Consider the following 27,828-nt stretch of genomic DNA (forward strand, 5'->3'; position numbering starts at 1 on the left):
ATATTGATTTAAAGACGTGGCGCTTATTTGACATCGGCGCTTATTCGACAGCGGCGCTTATTTCAAAGTGAGCAAATACTTTATTTTCTGAAGGCCGATCAGCCGATGAATCGAATAAACTTTTGGTAGAGGCTACAGGGAAAAGAAAGAATTGTCATATGAGCCCGGTTGTAAGAGATATTCGACAATAAACCTTTAAAGTGTCAATACTGGCCGTCGTTCTCAAATGTTAGAATTAACGCGTTTAAATAAAGAATCGTTTATTTCTACATTTTTTGCGTCTATTTATATCTTCCTAAATAGGCGCCGCGGCCCTAATTCAACAGCGGCGCTTATTAAATTTTTTTATTCCGGTGCGGCGCTTATTCGAGTAGCGGTGCTTAATCGATCATTTACGGTATGCGTTATAAATTTGCGCAACTTTTTTTTAGTAGTTTCACCTTTAGATGAGATTAAATTATAATCACACAGTCGGGTCAATTGCATAGAAAAATTGGACTCAGGTCCAGGCGATATCAAAGTGCATCAGGGGCAATGAGCATCGCGTGAAAGAAATATATGGTAGTCGTCGACAATAAACTAGGAACTACTACAATAATAATAAAGAAAAATAAATAGCGGCGATATTCAATCGAGCAGCATGAAAAGAACTGTTTATTTGTTCCTCTTGGAGGAATTGCCGTATCATGCGAGCGAAATCGAATCGTGCACGGGACGTAAATAAGTACGGTCACATACACTTTACACACTTGCCACGATAAAAAAACGAGGCGAATTTTCAACTCCGTCGCTGGCGCCGGAGTAGAAATAAAAAATTGGAAAAAGGCAGTTTTATGGACGCTTCTTTGGCAAACGTGAAAGATAAGCTAGTCGTGGTAAAGAAGCTTAGACGGGAGAAACACAAGAAGGAAAGACATATATATTTATATAAGGAAATCACATATAAAAATCGTTTTCCTTTTTTCGCGTTTTATCTCCTCATCCGTATTTTCCCATCCGCATTTTTTCCCATCATCCGTATTTTCCCATCCGCGTTTTATCCCCTCATCCGCATTTTCCCATCCGCGTTTTATCCCCTCATCCGTATTTTCCCATCCGCGTTTTATCCCCTCATCCATTATTTCCCATCCGCGTTTTATCCCCTCATCCGTATTTTCCCATCCGCGTTTTATCCCCTCATCCGTATTTTTCCATCCGCGTTTTATCCCCTCATCCGCATTTTCCCATCCGCGTTTTATCCCCTCATCCGCATTTTCCCATCCGCGTTTTATCCCCTCATCCGTATTTTCCCATCCGCGTTTTATCCTCTCATCCGCATTTTCCCATCCGCGTTTTATCCCCTCATCCGTATTTTCCCATCCGCGTTTTATCCCCTCATCCGTATTTTTCCATCCGCGTTTTATCCCCTCATCCGTATTTTTCCATCCGCGTTTTATCCCCTCATCCGCATTTTCCCATCCGCGTTCTATCCCCTCATCCGCATTTTCCCATCCGCGTTTTATCCCCTCATCCGCATTTTCCCATCCGCGTTTTATCCCCTCATCCGTATTTTCCCATCCGCATTTTCCCATCCGCATCTGCCATCCGCAATCCGTATCCGCGTTTTATCCCTACTCATACATAAACTACGGCGTGACGTTAGTTATTAGAATACCGACTTCTTGAGAAAATAAGAAGAACTTCCATGTTTTGAGCAAAGGGAAAAGACGTACATCCGGTAGTTTTGGTAGAAATGAACAAAATGATCTGGTATAGTGTAATCTTGACCGTAATGAATATAATTATATAGTTTACTTTCTACCGACACTGCATGCATTTTTCCATTTACTGGTCATATATTCACTGCAAATAAATATTAACATTTGATGAAAGATGCAAGTTATGGCTATTCAGTATTGTTTAAAAATTGACCTCATGCAGCTATGTTTAGGCTATACGCCACTGCTTTCGTTATTGTTTTACTTAACAGTGGATATCACAAACAGCTTAAAAAAGGTAACGTGATAAATGCGAATTGACACCATTATGAAAATCGATACGTTTGTTGCCAGCTGCAAGTTAATATTTTCAAATTTTGCAGCTAACTGTATAACTCTTGTAAACTTAATTGTGTCGTCTTTCAATAGAAAACAATCAGGGAACTAAAGTCAAGATTTTTTTATGTGGCATTTAATTTACAATTGTAATTTCGTTAGATGAGTTTGCCAACGTATCATCTATTTCAATGAGGTAAAAAACGAAAGTTCAGTCATGCGTTTATAAATAGACTGGCTTAAATCTGGCCTATATAGTATAATAATAATTATATTGAAAGAAGTTTTTTACTTCTTTACCTATTAATATAGAAGGTAAAGATTTTACTATTTTACTCATACGACCGCACAGATTTTATGGCAACATAATTTATGAGAGAATATAAGAGATACCGTCACAGACACATTGAGGTTTGGAGTTGTGTTTATAGCAGTATTAATCCCCAGGTTTTGGTTTCCTGAATAACAAAGTTTATTTCTGAATGGCTGGCCATGGTGCTTTGGAAACTGACCCAATTATTGAAATGAAAAAAGAACTACAATGTACCATATGTCTGGAACCGCTAAAAGACCCGAGAACTCTTCCTTGCTTCCACTCATTTTGTAAAGATTGTTTAGAAGGCGTTGTGCAAACATGTCGTCAGGAAGCACCCCAAGGAAAACTATTCGAGACTTTCCGTGTCCAAATTGTCGAGAGATGTTCACACTCGATCCGGACAAACATGTCGCCGACCTGAGAAGAAGTCATTTCGTCTGCAACATGACAGCTGCACTAAACAAAGATCTTGTCCTCGGTAAAATTGTAAAAGAAGATGCAATGGACGGTATTTTAACTGCGGGGAATGTCGTTGTTCAACGATTAACAAGTACGGCGGACGAACATGATCGAGACTCACAGATTGGCAAAAGTGAAGTTGTACAAAAAGACGAATTAATGGACAGGGAAGTCGTTGAGACGTTGAAACTGGCTGAAACGAATGTAAACGAAGTACATCAGATTCAAAAAGGTGAGTTGGCAAAGTTAAACGAACCGGATCAGAAAACAAAAGCCGTATATGTAAAAAATATGGATAGAGTGAATAATCTACACAAATATAAGGTCTTTTGTGAAAAGAATCTTGTATTACACAGTTAGAAAATTTTGAATATGGATAATCATCCAATTCCCATTTCGCGGGATTAAAAAACCCTGTATCCTCTGGTAAATTCAGAGGATCACAAGCAGTTGCGGCCCAGGCTAACTGTGTATGCATGCGCTGATCAGCTGATGCATGGGCTCTATGTCAAAAACTTAAATAAGCGTACAGTATTATATATAGTGTTATCTAAACATTTTCTCAGGTAAAGAAGAGCGTCCAAACACGACAGGTTTCGTTACAGCGATTGACAGTGACTTATATGACTACCTGAAACAAAATCATGCTGCCCAGCTATCCTATATGCCTTGAGAGAACCACAGCCGAGCATCGAAATGAGAGGAGATTCGGTACATTTCTCATTTTCCAGCGAGGAAACAAAAGAACACTTTCTAACTTGTCTCAAAAAATACAAATACGAAATCGTACCGATTAAGCCTGCTCTGCTCGAGCAAGGGTTAAAGAAATTATTACAGAAAATATTCTTGGAGTTCAACAATGCTAAATCAGTTTCCTTCATCGAGAGATATGATGAAGGTTTCTTAAAGCTTGTCGGAAGAGCAATGTCTGTGTTTATTACGGCCCACGAAGAGGTGAAAAAGTGTGTTGCCAAAATCGAAGAACGAACGATTCGACACGAAGATACGATAGAATTATTAGCTGTTCATCTGAAGTTGCTTCAACGCTCGACTAAATTTCAAAGGCAAGTATTTACCTATATACAGTAAGTAGCATTATAAATAACTGACTTAATCTATTATATGGCTTTTCAAAATTCTATATTCTGATTGGTTGACGAGCCGTCCGTAAAACCAATATCCGGACCCCTTGTATATGGACCAGTATCCCAGATGTCTCATGCACCCATATAATAAACAGATTATTTACCTCGCTTGTCTGGACTGCGAAATATCAGACCGAGGCTTTTTGCATACTAAAGAGCCTCGGTCTGATATTTCGCAGCACAGACCTAACTCTCGGTAAAAAATTAGTTATTATTATATGGCAAGCGTCATTTCAGGTGAAATGGAGCTCAGTAATTGGCTGAGAAGAATTTTCAGTTGTCTATTACTTTCCCGCCGGCGTTACCGGCGTTCCATTCCGAGATGAAAAACAGAGAAATTCTGAATGAAAAAGGCACAAATAAATGTTCAAGGGAAAATTTAATTTACTGTGAAATTAATAATCTCCAGACAGTCTCCAGACGGTTTAGGTAGACTATAAATAATTCACTGATATTATGTTTTTGTTTTTTATCAAATGCGTACCAGGCTACTAATACGAATTCATGCATTTCTTGTTTGTTTCAAGTGCATGCAAATACATTCCTTATGCCATATAATAAACTTTTTATTAGCCTCGCTTGCTCGGTCATTACCGAGAAATATCGGATATCAGATATTTTTGTACAAACTTCGCTCTTCTAGCTCGGTCTGTTCAAAAAGACCTCGGTCCAATACTTCTCGTTAAAGACCTCGCGCATGCGGTATTTAAGAAATAGAAAACATTCTCCGTGTTTCTATACAGTTTTAGTATACACCCGACTATTGTCTATTACAAATCCCACATTCTGATTGGCTACTCAACCATTGTCTATTCGTGATGGTGAACTTTTGGCAAAAATTCGGTTGCGCGACCATATAAAATTGAATTAATTAAATTATTTTTCGGTTTTATATGCAGTGTATCGATTATTTTCTCGAAATTAATATATCTAGGTACATGGTGTATACTAAGACAATTACACAACTCGCCTTCGTTGTCTATGAGCGAATAGTCAACTCAGGCGTCGCCTTTTTGACTATTCGCTCATAGACAACTCAGACTCGTTGTCTAATTGTTAAATAGAAACACGCTTCTCGACCAATCAGCACGCGCGTACTATAAATTAATGTCATATTATAAAATATAACAATTGACGACTTGAGCTTTAACCTAACTTTTGATTGAAGTAACTAGAAAAAAAAAATCACCAGCTAGAAAGATCTTACTCAGATTAGTGCATGCAAATGTAAAGTTTGGCTGCGAAATTCTGTAAAATACGAAAAATGTAGCCCTATACGAAGTTAGCAAATTTTGTATACTTTTGCATCCTACGTGCCGAAACGTGTAATTAAATTAGTTACACACTTCCGGCTGTAATACAAAAGTATACAAAATTCGTGAACTTTGCATGGCTATACAAGCCTATATTTTCCGTAATTTACAAAATTCGCAGCCAAAGTTGGCAGTTTTACTAATTTTAGTAAGCTCTTTCAGAAAATATCCTTTTTTCACCGACGTAAGAAATTAGTCTAAAGCGCAATTCGTCCATTGACTGAGACTTTTTCCGCGTTATTTGTTTAGCTTGGAAACTTCGTCAAAGCGAGAGGGCTTGGAAATAATAAAAGACGAAAAAACGGAAAGAATAACCGTGAAAGGCTCACAAATCCAAATAGAAAATTTTAAAATTGAAATGGAAGAAATTGTTGACCTTTTTGAACAACGTTCCTTGAATGAAAACAGATTTTCCTTGTTGAAGGCAAACAAAGCTATCTCACACGTAAAGTCGTTGTTGACCGCAGAGAATGTCACGGCGGAAGTTGTAGTCGATAAACAAGGAATGGTAACACTGTATGGTATGCAAAAGACACACGTGGACGGAGCCTACGACATTATTGTGAATGCCATGGTTGAAATAAAACTCTCTGAAAGTAGCGTGTAGTTCTGTAATGTTTATTGTGAATCTTCGCTTATGAATCTTTCAACATAAACTAATGAGTCCAATCACGCTTCACACCTCCCCAATTCTATACCTTTTGTTTCAGGTTTGAGAACGAAATCATCCCAGGATGCATTGCTCAACGAGTTGGGAACATCGACTCCGCTCACATTACCAAGAGAAGATAGCGTTCCACGAATCATCTGTTTTAAAAAGCATTTGGGAAACCTGAACGAGAAAATCGACAATTTTAAAGAACAAAAGAAAACAGTAGAACAAAGAGTTCCACTTCAAAATGCAGTTCTACGCTATCTCTGGTTTTACGGGCGAACTACCTTAGAAGGCTTGCGGCTTTCATCACCAGACTTGAAGATAGAGTTTGAAAGCGAAGCCTTGGTGCTATCTGGTGAGAAACTGGTAGTCGAGAATTGTTGTATTAGCATACAAGATCTTACAAAAGGTTTGTAATACATTTTTTTTAGTACAGGTGGTGCTGATCTGATAAATCACTTGCACAACAACAGGCTCAGGCTGAAACTCTGAGTTATATACATGAACTCTCATGCATATGTAATATTTATCTCGCGAAGCATTTAGTATACTAAGGAATACCAACAAAATTCCTCGGGTATCGTTTAGCCATTCTCAAAGCACTATTCTGACTAGAGAATAAGATTTTAACTAGTCAACTGCAAATTGCGCGTGACAAGGTTTGGAGGTCGGGTTTTCGCATAAGCAATGCTTGCTATTTGGAGAAAGGGTATATCCTAAATGCTGGCTACGCCGCGCTAATTTTACGCAAATGACCAACAATAAAAACTTGTTTTCAGATCTAAAGGTGCAGAAGATAAATTACGGAACACCGGAAACAGCGTCGAGTATAAAAGGAATGGCATACATGGCAATTGAGAGCATCGAAAGAAAACATCGATGTGGGATTGCAGTCACACTCAACGATCAGCCAGGAAGACACAGTTCATTCCAGTTACAAAATGCAAGCACTGTTAGTATCAAGGAGGACAGGAAGCGTACAATGCAATGTCGATACACCTTCCCAAATGGTAAGATCATTGAGGTACATCAAGGCGACATCCTCGACCATGCCGTAGACTACTTGGTGAACTCTGCCAACGACGAGCTCAAGCACTCTGGCGGACTTGCCGGGGCGATAGTTGAAAAAGGAGGGCGTAAAATCCAGGGGCCGGTTGTATCAAAGGCGTTTAAGCTAAACGGCGTTTAGCTCCTATCCACCGTATAAATTTATTATCCGGCGGATAGTTAAACGCTCGATAAAATTGCGTTGTATGAAGGCCGTTTAGTACAGCGTTTAACTAACCTGCGGATAACTTTAAATTTATCCGGAGAAAACTGGAGAAAACCGGTTATTCCCGGTGGTTGCTAGGCGTTGCTATGCGTCCGAAGCGCGGGAAATTTTGAAAGCAAACAATGGAGGCTAAGCGAGCGAGAAAACCAAACTTTTCCGCCGCGGAATGTGCTTTAATTCTTCAGCTTGCTGAGGAAAATATCAATATCATCCGCGATAAATTTTCAACAACTGTTTCAAACAAGAAAAAAAGCGAAACTTGGCAAAGAATATGCGATCGGGTGAATGCGCTTGGGGTGGCGAAGAGAACTCCGAGTGAGTTAAGAGAGAAGTGGCGGGGGATGAAAGGCGAAGCGAGAAAAGACCTTGGAAAAGAAAAAAATTCTCACAAAAAAACTGGAGGTGGAAGACCTCATCAGCCGTTGAAGCCAACAGTCCAGCGAATACTTGAGTTGTTTGGGGATGAACCTAGCTTTTGTGGGATACAAGGGGGGATTGAATCAGGTGAGTGGTGTCATGCGCATAATATTACATAAATCAGTGAAATATATGAAGAGAAAGGCGAGCGTCATTGTAAACGTTATTTTATGTCATTTAAAACGCATATTTTGAATATATCGGCTATAAGTATGGTAGTTTGGAATGTTTAAATCTCTAAATGGCTTACAAAAGACGTACGTCGCATAGTATCTTCTTTCGACAGTGGAAATCCCTACTTTATACGTCGGTCGTGAGGGTCTGAAAGATTTCACTTGATATGTTCATATGTTTAATATAAACACACACATATTTTTCAAAGATAAGTACATTTGTATAGTTTTTAGCTATAATTTTTACATTCAGTAGTCAGTGGCCGGTACTGCATTTACATATTGACACAGGTATTTAGCAGTTCTCAAATATGGTGTTCAATTTCTAGTTTCTTGTAGTCAAATATTGTTTGATTTTTGTAGGAACAAATACAAATTGGGATGCCCTAGATGATCATACCATGGAGCTCCCTTTTGCTGAGGCATGTTCAAGTCTCCCTATTCTCCACCTGCTGTTGGTGATGTGCCACCATCATTTCTTGAAAAGATTCCACTACCAGTGGTAACAGTCCCTCACCAGCAACTGTTACAACACCTCCTGCAGATGGTGCAGCACTATTACTATTACAACACTGCATGAAGCAGCAAACCCAACCCTACAAGCATCTGGCTCAGGAACACTTCCTGCAGAAGACCCAGATATACAGGTAATTGTGGATCAGCCACCCACCAAAAAGCAAAGAAAAGTGACCACACAGGACATCCAATTAGCACAAATGGATGTCCTTATATTGGAGAAGAAGAAAATTGAACTAGAAGTTCAAAATTTAATGCTAGTTCAGGAAAAATTAAGGCTGGAAGTTGAGATGTTGAGAGTTAACACATCATTTGAAAATTGAACAACAATGGTTATTGTTTATTTATTTGTAACATAACATTCATTTGCAAATATCAAGCAGGCTAAATATAAGTGAGTTTTCACCAGCATTAATATAAGAGGCTTTTTACAAATAATAATATAGTATAATACTGAATAAAACTCACTTATTTTTAGAGGAATAAATTTTAATTAACACAATTGAATTGAATGCATGTATATACAATTTAAAAAATTAAGAAATCTTCAAATGTTCTATATAAACAGTTTTATTGAAATGTGAAATTATTTTATTAAAAGTATGTTGCTGCAATATAATTTCGAATTGCTGCTCCAGAATCAATACCATTATAATTGTTGTCCTCTTCTATCTGGAGTTCTTCCTCTTCCTGATCAATTGGCTCATTGTGATCAATGGCAATATTATGCAAAACGCAACATGCGACAACGATGGTGCACACCCTCTCTGGACACAATCTTACTTCACCATGCAAAACATGAAAGCGTCGTTTCAGGACCCCAAAAGTCCTCTCAATAATACACCTTGTGACCCTGTGTGCTCGATTAAATCGTCGCTGGGGCTGTGTCTGTGGTTCTGGGTATGGGGTCATTAAATAAGGCATACAGGCATAGCCACTATCACCTAAGAGAACACCATTTTCAAAATTGGTCCCTTCTAAATTGCGGCCAATAGATGATGTTCTAAAAATGTGGCTATCATGAGTTGACCCAGGCCATTTGGCGACAATATTGGTAAATTTCCCTACAAGATAAAGTGAAAATAAATTTCATTTCTAATTTGAAGAGGGGGGGGGCTTCATGGCATAATGTGAGTGCGTGTGTGATTTTCAACCTCTGATTTTCTACCAAGCTATGATGAAAAGTTGTTACAATTATTAATAATAAAATGGACAAGTCAGAGAACAATATTGACTAATTTGACTTCCGGTAAAAAAAATCCATTCACAATCATCCCTATTTACCCTACGAGACTATTTACATTTTTAATGCGCCATATTTAAATAACTGTGGTATAAACAAAATATTTCCTGTACCTTTATGGTCGCAGATTCCTTGTACGTTTATACTGTGGACCCTCTTTCGATTTACGAAATCTGGCTCGTTTTCTGAAGGCGCCTGGATTTTAATGTGTGTGCCGTCAACACAGCCGATTACACACGGAAAGTTTGCAATCTCGTAAAAACCTTGCTTCACGATGTCACGATCTTCTTGTGATTGAGGGAATTTAATGAATTGGTTAATCTTACGACATAGAGCAACAGTAACACGACGTATTATTCGACAAACAGTGGCCTTATCCAAGCTTGCAAGAGTATCTCCGGTCACTTGTTGGAAGCTGCCAGATGCAAGAAACCGAAGTGTTATTAAAACTTGGTGGGTGGCCGAAACAGCGTGAGTACGATTAGTTGCAGGACTGATTTCGTCTCGTACAAGATTGGTTATGTAGACGATGGTTTGCCTACCGAAACGGTATCGTTTTCGCAGCTCATTATCATCATAATATTGTAAAATGTTGTCAATTTCACGTCTAAAAACTCTGTCCGCTCTTCTATTTACTCGTGGAAGTGCATAAAAATGGATTCCAGGTAATCTGTACAATGCCATTTTAGATGTTTTTTTTTTTAATTGACAACGAATTTAAACTTTATCCTCCGGATAGTGACTTAAACGGTCTCAAGGGACCGTTTAAATTTGCACGCTGGATAGGCAGATTTTAACCGGTGGATAGTGCTAAACGGATTTGATACAACGCTATTTCTCAAGCGTATAAATTTTATACGGTGGATAGCGAGTTATACGGTGGATAGCGACTTAAACGCCTTTGATACAACCGGCCCCAGGAGGACAGTTATCGTGCCTTAAATGATATGGGAACGGCAAAACTTTCACCTGGAAAAGTTGTCCCTACTGACGGAGGGAAATTGATGTTTAAAAAAATACTTCATGTAGTGGTGCCAACGTACAGTCCGTCTAGTGCTCATGATGAGGTCGAAACAAGGGGAGGGAAGTATTTAATGTGGGTCAATGTTATTTTATCGTGCATGGGAAGAACGAGTAAAATGATGTGTGATTAACCAGCAGTGAGCTTGCTGGTTAATGGTGGTGAAGACAGAGTTGCGACTATGATGGTTAATTATGGTAAATGTTAGGATAGTGATCAGAGACTGTGCTGGTTAGTCATGGTAAGGACGAGGGTGTTTTTAGAAGTGTTGATGACTATGCTTGTTAATGATGGTGTCAGCTAAATTTACCTACACTTCCTTTATAGGCATTGTTGTACTAATGTCTTGGAGAAGGCCACTAATGGTCAGACTATTGCAATTCCAGCGCTCGGCACAGGAGTCTGCAGGACACCCCACGATATCAGCGCAAAAAGTTTGGTAACAGCGACTTGTGAATTCTTACAAGAAAAAACTTTCCACAGTTTACAACAAGTTCATTTTGTCGATAATGATCCCTCGGCAATAGAGGCAATAATGAAAGAAATAGCGAGAAGGTTTAGAAATGACTCAAACTTACATATCAATGAAACGGTTCGAGACAGATGGAGACCGCTGCTAGGCGCAACTAGTGGTGTTTCGCTACCGTATACCCCCCCAGCAAGTGATGGTTTGACATTTAAAACTCCCGCGGGAATGGAAATACGTCTAATTGTTGGAAACATTGCAAATCCACGGTGAGTAATTTATGACATATAACCTTCGAGATTTTGCAAGCATCCTAAATGAGATCAAGCTAATTTGAAACATTTATCATTCCCTAGACCGATGTTATTGTGAACACGGTTGGAAGTGATCTGAACCTTAGGAAGAATCCTTGCTCAAAAGCAATTCTTGATGCAGCTGGAAGCGTAATGAAAATTTTTTGCGAGAAATGGATAAAAGAAAAGGGCCAGGTTAACGAAGGAGACTTTGCAATCACAGATGGCGCCAAGTTGAAATGTAAGAAAGTCTTTCATGTTTCATGCCCCAGATGGACAACTGATCAAGGAGAAAAGGTAAATAGATAGAATTCTATCAAATCCTGTTTGCATCAACCAGAAACAACTTGTGCGGTTTATCCGTGTATAATATCGAAACATATTGCATTACGTTTCTGTAGAAACTCCGTGAGGTTGTGCAAAAACTGTTATATGCAAAACCGAAGCTCTCTCGCTCACCTCCATCTCAATCCCTGCTCTCGGTACCGGGATTCTCGGATTCTCGGAAAAATTGGTCGCAAAAATCTTGTTTGAAGAGGCCATGAAATTCAGCTCAAATGACAAGCCTTCCTCAAAAGTCAAAATGTTTAACGTAGTCGTTTACAAGGGAAATTCGAAGGCTGTTAGTGCATTCAAAGAACAATTTCAAGTTTATTCACCAACTGCCGATGCAAATACACGAAAAACAAAACGATGTTCGGAGAGTGATGCAGGTATTTTTAAGACAACACGTAAAAAGTCTTCGAGTGCCCTCGATAGAAGTTTGAGCCAGGAAAAGGAAAAAACACACGGAATTGAGGTGAAAATCGTTCAAGGAAATATTGTTGAGGAGTCCACTGATGCAATCGGATTTCTGGTTTCAGAAAAAATTACACAAGGTATACTGTGTGGTTAATAATAGCAAGACATTAACAGTATTTCAGAAGATGCATGGGTGCATCAGGGGTGCATACAAATACTGAGCTCCTTTGACGGTAAGACCTGGGATGTCGGAACAGGGGGGGGAGCCGGGGCAACTGCTCCCTTGCCTTTTACCAGCAGGGGCAAGAGGGGCAAAATGTGCTTTCATTTTAAAAGATTAATTACATTCTATATCCGAAGCAGGAGTGCTATCAAGAATAACATAATCGTCTAGACAGTTTGCGTTATCCGCCTCAGCTTATGTTCAGCAAATAATGCAAACTTCGGCTTGATAATTCTCGATATCACACTCAACCTCATCCAATAATTGTTTATTAATGCGCCGCTACAGGAGTGCCCTTTTACCAAAATCTGCCCACTTTGCTCTCGCATCGTTCCGGCGTCCATGGGTGAGACCAGAATCAAAATGATAGTGATATTTTTATTAATAAGGAGGGCAAGTTGGAACGGCGGTTTATAAAGAGGCTGGTGAAGCTTTAAGACAAGAATACATTGGATTGAGCAGGATTTATCCTGGAGCGGTAGTCATGACAATGGCAGGAAATTTGAAGGTTCGCAGATTGCTTCACATGGTTATAAATGTGCGCGCTCTTGAAACCGACAAATTCATGATTCAAAACGTGGTGACAAAGTGTTTAATCGACGCTGACATGAACGGCTTCACCTCGTTGTCTCTTCCCGCGATCGGAACCGGTGTCTTGCAGAAAGATGGCAAGCAATCAGCCGAGATTTTGCACCACTGCATTAGGGAATATCGTAAAAGAGATAACAAGTCCTTGAAGCTCATTCGTATTGTTATTTTGCAAGAAAAGGTTTTTGAGGAATTCAGTAGAACTTTCGCACGCAAAGAGGCATTTCAAGGTAACAAAGAGACCTTTTTATCGTTGACTCGTAAATGGATAGTTAAGGGTGTTTGAAAAGTTTTCCCATACTAAGTAATTGTATAGGTTCTGTTCTGTTTGCTCCATTAAAAAGCCATCTCGTATTGATCCAATTATTCCAACGGAATACCTTACAATAGAAGTAACCTTAAGCATATATACTGGATAGTTTTATCAGTCCCAATTACCTTTTCCTCGTGGATATATATAGCGAAGATAATCGCATTGATTTCGTGTGACTACAAACGAATACATTTTCCCGTTTTGATTGATAGCTCGTTTAGTTCTAAACTGTTTCTTCCAGTGGCGTAACTGGGCCTCCGAGCTTCAGGGGGTCTCCTATAAGAAGTCGCAAAATGTTGAGTTCAGTTTAAGGGGCTCACTAATCAATGTTATGATGCCTTTAGAATAAGTTCGTAAAGGAATTTCACGATCCGAGGACCGAAGTTCGTTCCTTAGCACGGAAAATGCCAATAAAACACAAACAATATTACTTGTTTTGAGGATTCTTGATCAATCTTTTTATACCACAGTTACCGAACCAGTGTTTTCTCCAATAGGTAACACAGGTAAGACGAGACAGCAAGTTACTCTGGAAATTGCAGCAGAAAGTTCGAACGATATCGCAACGATCAAAGAAGAACTGAAACGGGTCGAGACAGAACAATGTCATACTGAGACCATCGAAACACAACAGGAGATTGATTTGAGACAACTGGAAAAAATTATGGAAATACAAGACCTCCACGAAGTTCGTATTGAGTGTGAACCCGCTCTTGGATACATCAGAATCACCGGGTTGGCAAGGAATGTAGCGATTGCTGTGGGGAAGACTCACAAAATAATCCACGACTGGGAACGAGAGAGACACCACACGGATGTGACTGTCCGAGAGGTTGGACTTACTTTTTATTTACTTATACATATTAAAGGGTTATATTGACTTTCAAAAAACATGACCAACCAATGAGGCTTGTTCCACTTTCCGAATGCATGGACTGATGGGATAATAAAAGCGTAAAACGCTGACTCTGTCAAAATGGGGACATCTGGCTGCATCTAACTTTCAATTATTTTTGTTCAAAGTTCTTGTTACAATTCACAAAAAGTATTATTCAAGGAGCGCCGCCCCCGATCGAGCAGAGCCCTCGATTAAAGTTCTAAAATTTAAAGAGCGCTGCGGCGCTCAAACGAGTAAATACGGTATGCTCTTTTGCTTTGCATATTCTCTAACTCACATCCCAACCCCGGGTCAACTCGCAAGTTTGCTGCGAGTGCTTTCATAAAATTAAAACGCTTTTTGTTGGGTTTTATTAGGGGCAAACCGCCAAAGAGCGGAAAACAGGCTTTACTTTAGTAGCATCTCATTTAGTAGCGTTTTCCTCACCTAACTATCAGTAATTCCCAAAGAGCAAATCTTTAGGAATTCAAACATCACATGTAAAAATATTCTTAATGCACTTTGTTTTAGGTTGAATGGTTCTATTACGAGGGCAATAGAGGCGTTGTTATTCCTGAAAAGTACGCAAAGGAAATAAGCGCAAAGATAGAGACGGAGTACAAGAGAAATCATTTAGGAACTGTCGAATTTGATGACGTTGAGTCGAAATATAAAATAGATTTCAAAACCATGACAGAGACATGTTTGACTTCAAGCGAAGATCCAATGAAAGTTTTCAGACGCCCGTGTGAAGGTATTGTTATTTGATAATATTTTTGAAGACATTTAACCTAATCATACTTAAAAATACCGAAGCATTGATTGATACAGATACATATTAATTTACATCTTTTAAGCATTTCCACTCCCTTCAAATTGGGAATATCAGCCAATAGATGGTTCCACTGGGCAGGAACTTCAAGTGTTTCGATTCAATATTGCAAATAAAGACACAGAATACAACCAACTCCACGACATGTTTCAAGCATCGCTCTCACTGGGGCAAACATACGTAAAACGGAGGTTGTAAAGATTGAAAGAATTCAAAATCCAGGATTGTATCAATTGTACCAGGCGAAAAAGCAGAAAATGAGCAATGGTGGAAATGAAATGTCGCTGTATCATGGAACAACAAAAGACGCTGTGGAAAGAATTAACTGCACTGGTTTTAACAGATATTGTTCTGGAAAATTTAACGGTAACTTGACCAAATTCTCGACAAATTTAACTTCTGATATTTGTACAAATGGTCCTCTATACAACAATAAAACGCTCAAATTGTTCTCATTTGAGGAGAATAGGATGAACCGTAGCAGTAACTATGCCAGCAAGTTGCAACATCTTGTTAAGTTAACAACTGTAATGGCAACTTTGTGAACAACATGTTCGTTGGGTGCGCCACAACGTAGTTTATTTATTCCTGTTTCTACCTACAAAGAAACAATCTGGGCAACTTGTGACTGTACGACTGCCTTTTGAAGAAAATGAGTTATTGAACTTTAAAGCATTATTTATTCACACTCAAGCACCATCACTAATTAATGCCTCGCTCCCAAATAGCATTCCTTAACTCATTACTGCCCTTTATCAATTCAACACCACCTATACCTCTTCATTTATCCACATCCATTCTCAAAAACAACGTTATCCACCTATTTTAATCAAAACAATCTTCCACATCCATGAAACCCTAACTGAAGGAGAAATTACAGATTACGGTTGTAATGATATAGTTCTTATTTATATTACAGCTTTAAAGTTTGGAAATGGTGTGTGTTTTTCCAACAAAGCTTGGTACTTCTGCAGAAGGCAATATGCTGTTCCTGATAACGAGAGCCTTCAGTATATGTATATAGCCAAGGTCTTGGTCGGTAAATACACAAAAGGAAAAGAAGGTCTGATTGCCCCACCACAAATTGACGCTAGCAATCCAAATCAGTTACGACTCTGTTGTTGACAATGTCAGAAATCCACTGATCCACGTTGTTTTTTACGACTATCAGCACTACCCTGAGTACTTAATTACATTTAAGGAAAAACCAAGGAATGAGTTACCGCAACACTGCAGAGTCTCGTGTAAGTCGAGAAAACCTCGTATGTAAATGAAATAATTCCGAACACTTCTGGGGTTTACCACAGCGACAAAGTTTATGAGAGATCAAAATTCTAGTTGAACCAACAATAACGAAGGGGCGATGGGGGATATTTCTAAGATTTGACATTTTTGACTAATTAAAATATGTTTTAATTTCATGTTCTACAAAAACAGATACCAAGCCAGCGCATGCGGAGATGTCTCAAGAAAATATAAACTCCAGGTTTGAAAAAGTTATTGTTAATGTGAAACGGAAGTTGAAAAGCTTTGTTACAGTTTCTGTCATGATTCTTTATCACATTTTTGTACACAAAATTACATTTTCGAGAGTGAATTTCAAAATATATAATATTATACAAATTATAGCGTTCCTCTTAAATCTCCTTCGCAACCTGGGCCGTCCAGCGGGGCTAAAGCTCCCAGGTACGAGTAATTATGTTTTTTCCGCCTAACTCTCTTAACAACAATTTGTACACATTTCTCTATTTAAACGCATTTTAAAGTGGTGTTTGCTTCCACATAAATTAATATTCTTTATACTTTATAGATTCCCGCGGTTATGCGGAGCACATAGCCCTCCTGGCCCAAACGAAAGTAACACCTGGTTTAAAGACACTTTTCTTAATTCAAAACGCAAGCTAAAAAAAGAAATTCACGAAGCTTTAAGGAGGTATTTAGTGTTCCGTACAACTAACTTTGCTATAGTTTACTTATACGAGGTTGGCTCTTCTCTAAAGCTTTAAAGTTACTTCTCCATGCATAATGTATATTTGATATTTTATATATAGTTTCCCGTGGTTGTGTGGAGCATATGGCCTTTCTGGCCCAAACGAGAAGATTTGTCGCCCACGTATTTACCTCACAATTAAAAGAGGAATGAAAAAATCCGATGTACGACGCGACCTTGAAGAAAAATTCAATGTTGACGCAAAGCAATATTTTGAGCTTCTGCAAGAGCCTAAAGAAAATCCGAATATCAAATTCTTGGTTCGGGATCAAAATACTTCGAGTGTTGGAGTCGAAACTTCATCGTCCGCTACACCAGTCCTTCCAGCACCAGGTGGTGGTGTATTAGCTTGCAGTGGACAAAGTAATCATAACCCATGTCATGTACCTGAAGGCGAGAGAGACTTACCTGATGTGGAAGGAACAGGAACGCTAACTATGTTTTGTTGCAAAAACGGACAGCATTACGCACTTACTTGCTTTCACGTTGCTTGTGCATCTGATGAAGCTCGTTTGAATGCTGCAATCAATAAAGCAGAAGGTATCCAACAAATGCGCAGCAAACTGGCATATTTGCAAGCTCAAGCCGTAAAAAAAGAATACTTTTTTACCGAAAGCAAAGGAGAAACCAACAACGAGGCCATTTCGTTTGGGGATGATGGGAGCAACTACTTGCGACTTGGTGACTTTGAAAACGCGCATTTTAATACAGAATGTGATATATTGTCCCTAAAGATTCCGAATGACGTTCAACTTTTTTGTACAATTTCGGGTGTAACCTCACCGGATTGGGATACGATTGATGACGAACTGTATGAGCGAGTTATTGAAAAGAAAACGAGTCCAGTTCATGTAGAAAAAAACGGTTTTTCTTCAGCCTTAACGAAAGGATATATCGTTCCTTATGATTTCAGCTACAGCATAGGACAGGAACCGCTTTTTGAGGATGGATTTGTTGTCGAAGGATACGGTGGTGCTCCTTTCCTGAAAAACGGTGATTCAGGTTCTCTTGTGTTCTTTCGTGATGAAAAAAATGCGAAGCAAGTATTTGCTTATGGTGTTTGCGAAGTGAGTGCTGACTTATTACCAAAGAAAGGTTTCGCCTTCCCATCGCAAGAACTTGCTTCAAAAAAACAGGCGGAAGAAACAAGTTTCAGCCAACAACAGGAAGAGGTGTGTTCCGAACAACTCAACCCAGCAGTCACGACATCGCGGGAGCATGCCGTTTCAAAACAGCACATCACAGTACCCTCGACATCACTGGAACAAGCCTCGCCGAGGCATAACGGAACAAAGATTTCTACCGCGCCCGATCATACCTCCCAAGAACAAACAATTAGTTCCAGTGATTGTGAAAGCGGCAGCAGTAGCCCTTGGAGTGAAGACAGCGATGACGGAGGAATTGTGTTCCAAGAGGAGAAAAATGGGTTATATATCTGTTTACCATTATACACTGCATTGGAGAAACTTGAGCTTTTAGAAGCAGCGTGTTTTAAAGATTGTGCTAATAGCCGGTAATAATAGGAGCTCCTAACTTCAGAGATTATTGAAAATATAACGAGTCAAATATACAGCTTCTTTCAAACTTCAGGTGTTTTAAAAACAACTCACATTGTTGTGCTCGACCTATATACGTAGCTTTTAAAAATAAAGCAAATAGCGTTCTTAGTTTCTAGAAGAAAACAATTTGAAACTTAGGAAAAACGTCGCTCTTTTCATGCGCCGAACCTAATGCAAAGGAGCTCAACCAAAGACTTTAGTTCATTTTCATTAGGTTCGAATTCGGTGCATGAAAAGAGGGACGTTTGACCTAGACCTTAGTTCCTATTATAATTAGAGCACGCCCAATTCAGCCGTTTAGAGAGCCGTAGCTCCCAACACTTCGGAGATAGGCAAACAATTGGGCTAACGAGATTTGTCTTGAGTAAAATGTGTGAATTGATGGATAATAGCGGTAATGACGTCATATTTCTGAGAATTGGTTAATATATGTGGCACGTTTCTTCTCTTTTAGCAAAAATCTCCTTCCAAAAGTCCAAAACCTTAAATCATTGTATATTTATCTATTTTATTGCCCACAGGTTAGAATAATAATAAGGTATACATGTCCATATGTTAGTCTAGTTTAATACATTGTTATTTTTTTATCAAATATTGCGCACTTAAGAAATGTATTAATTAGCTCGTAAACCATATTCTTGCATGGAATGTTTCAAGAGTTCAGAAAAGTGCGCGAAACAGGAGCCGAAAGTGAGTGATTTTGCGAGCTTTTCCTAATTCTCCCAACATTCCCAAGTGTTTGGACCAGGCCATCCGAACACATGCAGAAGCCATTAAGTAATTGTTTTATAAAATAACAACAAGGTAGTGTCAGAGACTAAACAATAGATACAGAACTGGAACCAGTGTACTCACATTTTTATGCGCATGCTTGGCAAGTGCCATAGATTTAAAGTAGAAACAATTCTGCAATTCATCTTAAGTGTGTAAAATGCAATATAGATGACGATATTGTAAAACTCGAGCATGCGCAATTGGTCACTTTTAACTCACGTGCACTAAAAAAAGCAGGTACAAAACAGCTCTGTATCGTTTCCTTTCTCTGCGGTAGTGTTCCAAGCATAGAGATTATAAATAACACTAGAGGAGGCATTGGTATCGAAAACATCAGTCGAAAAAGGGAGCGCGATAATGGAGGGCAAATTCAAGTGCCGGTGCAATGCTCTTGTCAGCTACCTCTGTAGCTCAGTGGCAAGAGCATTGCACCGGCATTGCAAAAGCGTACGTACGATTACTGCCGGAGGACATATAGTTGACACTGCTAATCACTGAGCTCCATTTCACCTGAAGTGACGCTTGTCATATAATAACACCCTTTAAAACCTCTAGAATTTACTTACATCGAGTGAATGCCAAAAATCATAATCGATTTACCCTTAACCATTCCCGGCATTACCCATTACACATGCATTAAATAAACACGCTTGCTCTTGCCATCTACCTCTGCAGCTCAGTAGGCAGTCGACGATTCACGACGTTGCCAGCTCAACGACGCGCTTGCGAAACAAAGAAACTCAACACGCGAGAAAATAGGTATGCATAATTTGTGGTCCCACGATAGCGTTGCCATCCCAGCGACGCCTTGAAATAAGGCAATTTCACGGCCTCTCGACGACATAAAGCAGCTGCAACGTGTTAGCTGTTTGATAGCTTATATGAAACTGCAATATCAGCTAGACATCAGAGGTTCTGAGCATTATTGAGATGTTTGTATGAATATTTAAAGCCCTGGCAGCATAATTAATTTCTCGTAGCCTTTTTCCAGCAAATTAATTGACTAGCGTCGTCGAGCTAACCGCGTCGTAGATCGTAAACTCCCTAGTGGCAAGAGCATCGCACCGGCATCGCAAATGCGTAAATTTGATTCTGCCGGAAGAACTGTAGTTGACGCGTTTTTCCCTGCAACTGTTCATTAAAATGAAAGGTTCGTTAAAATGAAAGGGCAACTTTGGTTGTTTACCATTTACATGGAAATTCCGGTGATTCCATATGGAAAATAAATGGAAAAAGCATATTTCGAAGGCTCAACCAGAAATTTTCCGGAATAAACGGCTTGTTTGAAAAGGTTGTCCTCTCATACCGATTGGGAAGTTTCAAGCGGTTAATTCTGTCCGTCTCAATTTTTTTTACCACTTCCAGGCTCCTCACGATTAAATTTACGCGGTAATTTAAAAAATCAATGTATCGTTTCAGTGCAATTCATACCTCTTCAGCACTGGAGACCTTCCTTTACTGGTACAATACGATTGCGTGGCAATGAACGTGGTAAGTAAAGTAATTCTAACGAATTTGTTTTTAAGTCTGCTTCCTTTTACAACAGAAATGACACCATTGACTTAAAATAAAGATGTCAAAAATTAAAGCCGTTATCTTGGAATTGTTAAATACTCAATGGCTTCCGGTATAAATGGAAAGCGCATAATCCGAATGGGATTTTTAACAAATATTTTGCTTACCATTAGCACAATTTCAAACCGGATAGGTTTCCCATGTAAATGGTAAACAGCCTTTGTTCCCCTTGTCCCTGCTAGCAAAAGGCAAGGGGGCAGCTGCCCCTCCTGCCCCAACTGCTTCGGCATCCCGGGTTGAATATCCGAGACAAAAATTACAAGAAAACTACACTGATGTTTATAAAGAATATGCAAATAAAAAAACATACTAAGCTACTGTGACAAAGTAAATTTTATGATCGGTCATTAGCAAAGTTAAAAACCCAGCACGACTTCCAGGGAAGAGAGACAGATGTCCTGTAATTATTAAGCAATCTCGGTTGTGGGACAGTTAGCAATTTCTGTAGGTAATATGACAGGTGAGGGTCGTTCTGGAGTGTCGTAAAGTTCTGTCCCATTTCCCTCTTGTACCGTATTTGTTTTTAAGCACAAATCGTCGTACGGAACGAAGACATTTTTGACATGACGTCCCAGGACGTTATAAACATGGTTGCCAGACTCATCAACATTTCCCCACGCGTTTCGAAGCCATTCAACCGCCAATGGTGGAAATAGTTGGAGTCTGTCATACCAAGATCTCTGCGAAGAATGTGTGTTGACATAATCTCTTCTCCACAGCACAACACCACGCGAATGTTGTGGAATCGGATTTCCATCAGGTGTAAGATTGCCGTACTCTGGAGGGCGGTTCTCTGGAGTTGCGGAATGTGAAGAGTCTATGAGGATTAAAAAAATGCTAATACCAATTTACCAAACTTTTTACCTCTTTTTCCTACCATGCTTGGTGATTGCAACGCTGGCGTCGTTGAAACTCAATAGGAAACATCGCAGGAAGTTGAGCATTGAATGAGAAACAGGGGTAAACTATGTACTGACTGAATGTTTGCTTGTATTATGTGTCAGTCACAAACTTATCAATAATTACAAATTTACACCTATATTACATCTTTACATTTACATTTAATCATGTGCGGACTAGTTCACACTGTAATTGTAAATATTTTTCAGTGCCACAGGCATACATATAAGCCCAGTTTTCAGCATTCGGCCCGTTTCCCGAGCCCTATCGACGGTACTGTTTGGTTTAATCGTCGCAACATACTCTCCACATTTTTTAAGCGGATTGAAGATAATGACGCGGTTTTGAATATGACTAAGAGGACACGTCCTTCCAGGCGAGACCAATGGATCCGAAAATAAAACAGTTGTTATCAAACTATAGGGTGTATCAAAAAAGCGCAAGCCTCCCAGGTGCCTACTATCTTTTGTTATGGAATAGAAACGAACATATATGAATATAAGGTGGCTGCCGTTTTATTGATACACCCAGTACTCAACGAAGTATTAGCTGAATGTGAGCCGTATTTGTGTAAAGACAGTTGGCTACGGTATTGATCTGAATGAATCAAAACGGTAAAGTAATATAGTCAGGCACAGTAATATATAATCACCTTCTTTGGCTTTTTGTTTTCGAATGAACAAAACAACTGCAATGACAATCACGAAAGAAACAGTAGCAATGATGATAGAAATGGTCCGGTTTTTGGAAACATTTAAAAATTCGCAAAAAAAATTGTTAAAAGATTGAGTAACATAGCGTAACAGAGCAAGCAAGATATTTTTGAAAGATTTTGCAGACTGAAAATGTTTTATGAAAAACGAGCATGATTATGCAGGAACTTGTGAAACACTAAAATGTTTTTGGTGAGGAATTTTGCGTTTTACCCGGATGTACTAAGACCGAAACAATGGTTACCTGAGCAATGTTTCATCTCACATACTTGAACCCGATAAGCTGCTCCCTGCTTACTACAATTCTCACTAAACTCTCCTGGCGGAACATAACATAGTCGCGTCCATATTTCAACACCTTGACCACACGTGACACTGCACGGGGAAGACTTTGTCCAGTTGCCATAAGTACCAGCAACTGCAAAATGAAAATTAGAATGAGATACTTCGACGTTTTGTAAAAAATGTGCCAATTAATAAATAGACAACATTTAACCCTTGTCTGTTCAGTTATGGAACCCAAAAAGTAGCCACGCGCTGCCGAGGAGACTGGTAACTTTTTGTTCTTATCACTAATGGCGTCAAACCGTGTATCTATTACTTAACAGACAACGGTTAAATGTTATCTTTTTGTTTTCTATAATAAAATCGAAAAGGTCCCAAATTAAACAGGCAAACAGGTTGTTTTTATTTTCCCAAATTAGTGCAAAAATTGAAAAGGTAAAAATTATGAGCATATCACGCATCTATTGGTTTGAAAATGCGATTAGCTAATTTACAACCCTTGCTAAAGTGTGATTGGCTGACAAAATGAAAAAGTGATTAAATTCGTTAAACTTTTTGTGACGTCATTCCGTGCAGCAGTCTTCTAATAGATCATGGCTCTTGATCAATGAAATGTTACGTATAAAAAAGACAATGTAACGTTATTATATTAACAGCTAGTGACTGGACGTTATAGAACTGAATCAACTGATGGAGCTTCGTGTCGACGATTAAGCCAGATTTTAATGCCAGAAGCGCTGAATATCATGGTGTTACTCTTCAGCATGTATATAGTTGGTTTGACTCTTACTTTGACAAGTTTTTCTTTTACATTTTCTTAATTCAGCCGAGTTTCCCAGCCCACTGCAGTTACTGCCTCCGTATTTGGGTTTAGGATTATCACAATTACGTCGCCATATCTCCACTCCTTCACCGCACGAAACATTGCAAGGAATTCTAACACTCCAGTTGCCATAACCACCGTTTACTAGTAAGAAAACCGGCACATTAATCAAAGTTAGTAAACAACTTGAACGTGGTGTGACCAGTATTGGTCATTTCTATGCAAGGGTGGCAAAGGTGGTAGGGTGAAAAAGACTTAGGCACACACATGAAATGACAACATAATTTTAGTCTGCCTATCCGGGTTAAGTTGATGTTTTCAGCAAAATCATGATGTTGTCATTGATGGTACACTTAGGCTCGTGCGCATCATGAAAAACCGACTATCATCGCTTTTTGCGCCCGGTTTTAGAATTTTAGGAATTATTTATACTATATGTAATGAGGACTTGAACTAAATCTAATTCTCAATTCCCACGCGTATGTGATAATTAAATCATTTACAATGTGTTAATTTCCTGGACACAATCTATTGGTTTGAATTGCTTCTGCTGGTCAATGTTAAAGAAACAAGATAATTTTCTGGGGTCGACTATGCTAACGGCTTATATTAGTTATGCTTGAACAAGATAATATTTCTTTACCTGGACAGGGTTCAGCCAAACAGGATCTGTATTCAACTGACTCTCCGATTTCACTGCAATATTTTCCGCCAAACTTTGGCTTAGGTTTGTCACAATCTCGTTGCCATGTTTCAAAACCTTCGCCGCAACTCACATTACACTTATCTTTTAATGACCAATTCCCATAATTACCGTCAACTAAACAACGTAATAAATGTACTGGTGCTGAATACGAACAGTTTTTGCCCTATATGAAATAAACTTAATAAAATCCATTGTTGGTTGCACTTTTCACCCCTCCCCCTTTTCTCAGTAATTCAAGCCGAAGCTGTAGTTTGAAATCGGCACCGCACGGTAGGCAAGCAGCCCTTCCTCCCGCCCACTAATTACTTTTCTAATATAACATTTATATATAGTGCGCACGTACTGATTGGTCGAGAAGCGTACTGTGTGCTTCTATTTAACAATTTGTCGACGAAGGGGAGGTGTTTACAAGCCTATATTCACTAGCCGAAGGTGAAGTGAATGAGTATTTTAACGTGCTTGTAAAAAGAATAAATAAAGCTTAATGCATATTAGGGCATGTGTGTAACAAAGTTATGAATACTAATTAAGATTGGTTGTATCAAAGTTAATATATTAATTAACAATTCATGAGACCTTTATGGAGAATTACAAATTATTAAACGACTTTTTCTTGGAACAAATGAATAGATCTCCTACCAGAGGCGAAAACATTCTCGATCTTGTTATTACCACTGATCCCGACCGTGTGAAGATAATCGAAGTCTTGAAACCAAGTGATTCAGACATTTCCACCGACCACAATGCTATCATTTTCGATCTCTTCCTCTCATACAATCCTTTCCCTAAGTTAAAACGAACGGTGTTTGATTACCGACGCAGTGACTTCGATGGTCTTCGAAGGCATCTTCAAACCCTCGATCTCAGTCATCACATATCAGAGAATGGCGATATCAACCAGGATTGGATGGCGTGGAAAAATGCGTTTTTGGAAGCGGTATCGAAATTTGTGCCAACAAAAACACTCCGAGATCGAAACCATCTCCCTTGGATGAACAGCACGATACTTCATTACATCAAAAGAAAAACTCCATTAGAAAAGGATTAAAAGATCCTGCCATCCAAGTGATCACCTCAAGAAAAGCTTTCGAGAGCTCCGCACGACAATCAAAAGAATGTTGCGTGATGGTCGCTTGGACTATATCAACTCCATATGTTCTTCTCGAGAGTACAATCCAAAACGTTTCTGGTCGTTTTTCAAGATTAAGTCGAAAGTTTCCAATATTCCATTAAAAGTCTCGGTCAAAACTAGCGAAAATCAAAGAATGTATTTCGATAATAACGCTGAGATTGCAAACACTTTTAACGAATACTTCGCATCGATCTTCACTAGCGACACCGCCAACGACTTCAATCCAGAACAGCATCCGGAACCGGACATTATTCTCGAAGACATTACTCTGACTAACGACGAGGTGTCAACGGTGTTAACTAAGTTGAATAACAATAAAGCTCAAGGTCCGGACGGAATCCGAGCACGATTGTTGACGGAAACCTCATTCCAAATCACTGCTTCACTATGCGCACTCTTCAACAAATCCCTACGTTGTGGTGTCCTTCCTGACGAGTGGAAGTTAGCAAATGTCGTGCCTGTATTTAAACGCGATGAAAAATCGTACTTAGAAAACTACCGTCCAATTTCGTTGCTTCCTCTTGTCTCCAAAGTCCTCGAACGTTGCGTGTTCCACAACATCGAACATCACGTTTTTCAACAAATCAACCCTTGTCAACACGGTTTTGTCCGACGAAAGTCATGCGTGACCCAACTAATTGAAGTATTCGAAGAGATAGGCCGTAAATTAGACCATGGTAAGCAAATAGACGTAATCTACTTGGACATGTCGAAGGCATTCGATAAAGTAAGTCACGATCAGCTCTTGCACCGATTGCGCGAGTTCGGGTTTCGAGGTAACATTCTAAACTGGTTTTCATCTTATCTCAACAATCGTTATCAACAGACAGCAATTGGTGGAGCAATATCAAGACCATTACCGGTGACATCTGGAGTCCCACAAGGCTCGATTCTCGGTCCACTACTGTTTCTCTTGTACGAAAACCACCTGTCGGAAAGCGTGGACAAATCTAGCATTGCAACCTTTGCAGACGACACAAAGATTTTCAGAACAGTCGACAATATGTGTGATGCATCCTCGCTTCAAGACGATCTAACAAATTTTAAAGAACTTTCTAGTAACGTTAACCTGATATTAACGCTAAAAAATGTAAAGTTTTGCGAATAACCCGAAAACATCAGAAAATAGAATATCCCTACAAACTACATGATACCGTCCTAGAAAGCACCGATCAAGAGCGTGATTTAGGAGTATGGACTTCTTCCAATTTGACTTGGTCCAAACATGTTGAATACCAATGTGCTCAATCAACGAGAATGCTCGGATACGTTAGGAGGTCTACACTGGATATAAAATCTATCTTGGTTCGTCGTACTCTATATTTGTCTCTTGTACGTTCAAAGCTATGCTATGCATCTCAAGTCTGGGCGCCACAAACTGTGGAACTGATTAAACGGACGGAGAGAATTCAGAGGCGCGCGAGCAAGTATATCTTGGATCTACCATTTATCTGCGACATTACCTACAGTAGGCGACTCGAAATGTTAGACCTTATTCCACTCTGCTATTGGCACGAATTTTTGGATCTAGTGTTCTACTTTAAATGCATCAATGGATGATAAAAGTTAAAGATAGTGTTCTACCATCAATTCAGAACCGGGAGAGATCAACACGATCAGCCAACCCCGCGTGCTTGACGTTCATCACACCAAAGTGCAAGACTGTAACATTCCAGAAGTCATTCTTTTCTAGGTGCGCAAGAGTATGGAATGTTCTCCAAAAGGGCTGACAACGAAGAACATAAGCCTTTGTCGATTCAAAAACGATCTTTATAACTATTACCATTCGGCCTTGAATATATATGACGCCGAAAATCCTAGAACTTGGAAGTCTGTTTGTTTGTCTTGTAACGCGTCCCGTAATTTGTCTAATTCTAACTCATGCTGCTATTAATTCAAATGTGTGTCCTTGTGTTCGTTATGTCCAGCATTGTTACACGTAAATTTCCTTAAAGGTGGATCTTCCTGTGGGATGTGAGCAGTCATTTTACTCTCGGAGTACAATTCTATACTGCTCCTATCACGAGGAAGATTTTCCTAAGTGTGAACTATATATTGTGTGGAGATTGTATGATGTCTGTTTTATTTGTTTTGAAAGGGCTGCTGTAATTGGCGTGAGCTGTAGCAATACCCTGCCTCGATTATTGTGAATATTCATGCATTTGTATTGATTTTGTGCTGTTCGTGTTTGTAATATTGTATGTTGTATCAAATGGCAAAGCATAATAAATAAATAAATAAATAAATAAATAAATGTAACATGTGACCAAAAGCTGCGCAATGATTGCAAGATAGACTCATTAATTATTCATGAATTTCACAAGGCGACTAATTGTTTTAGTATAAATTTCCAGGTGTTTACAAATAACAACAACACAATTTCATAAAAAAATTATGATTATTTCAAATTGCTTATTTGAAAAAAACGAGTAGCCGACCAGTGACTATCATTTTCAGAGACAGTGAATCTTAGT

The 27,828-nt window shown here is 39.1% G+C and overlaps 2 protein-coding genes and 1 pseudogene across 2 annotated transcripts; 2 read left to right on the forward strand and 1 right to left on the reverse strand.

The window, feature by feature from the left end:
- Positions 1 to 2,771: 2,771 nt before the first annotated feature.
- On the forward strand, positions 2,772 to 3,784 carry LOC114541178. The gene is made up of 2 exons (XM_028561164.1): positions 2,772 to 3,040; positions 3,375 to 3,784. The coding sequence occupies exons 1-2, from the start codon at positions 2,794 to 2,796 to the stop codon at positions 3,479 to 3,481; spliced, it is 354 nt and encodes a 117-aa protein (XP_028416965.1). The 5' UTR covers positions 2,772 to 2,793; the 3' UTR covers positions 3,482 to 3,784.
- On the forward strand, positions 3,505 to 18,404 carry LOC114541184 (annotated as a pseudogene).
- Positions 18,405 to 21,202: 2,798 nt separating this feature from the next.
- LOC114541185 (semaphorin-5A-like) lies at positions 21,203 to 24,975 on the reverse strand. The gene is made up of 6 exons (XM_028561169.1): positions 24,895 to 24,975; positions 24,160 to 24,385; positions 23,484 to 23,660; positions 22,653 to 22,826; positions 22,348 to 22,449; positions 21,203 to 21,612 (listed from the first exon to the last, which is right to left on the reverse strand). Exons 1-6 carry the CDS (start codon positions 24,973 to 24,975, stop codon positions 21,203 to 21,205), a joined length of 1,170 nt encoding a protein of 389 aa, XP_028416970.1.
- Positions 24,976 to 27,828: the final 2,853 nt, after the last annotated feature.

Source organism: Dendronephthya gigantea, unplaced genomic scaffold, assembly GCF_004324835.1.
Source record: "Dendronephthya gigantea isolate DGI-Jeju-01 unplaced genomic scaffold, DenGig_1.0 000272F, whole genome shotgun sequence".
NCBI classification, from domain to species: Eukaryota; Metazoa; Cnidaria; class Anthozoa; order Malacalcyonacea; family Nephtheidae; genus Dendronephthya; species Dendronephthya gigantea.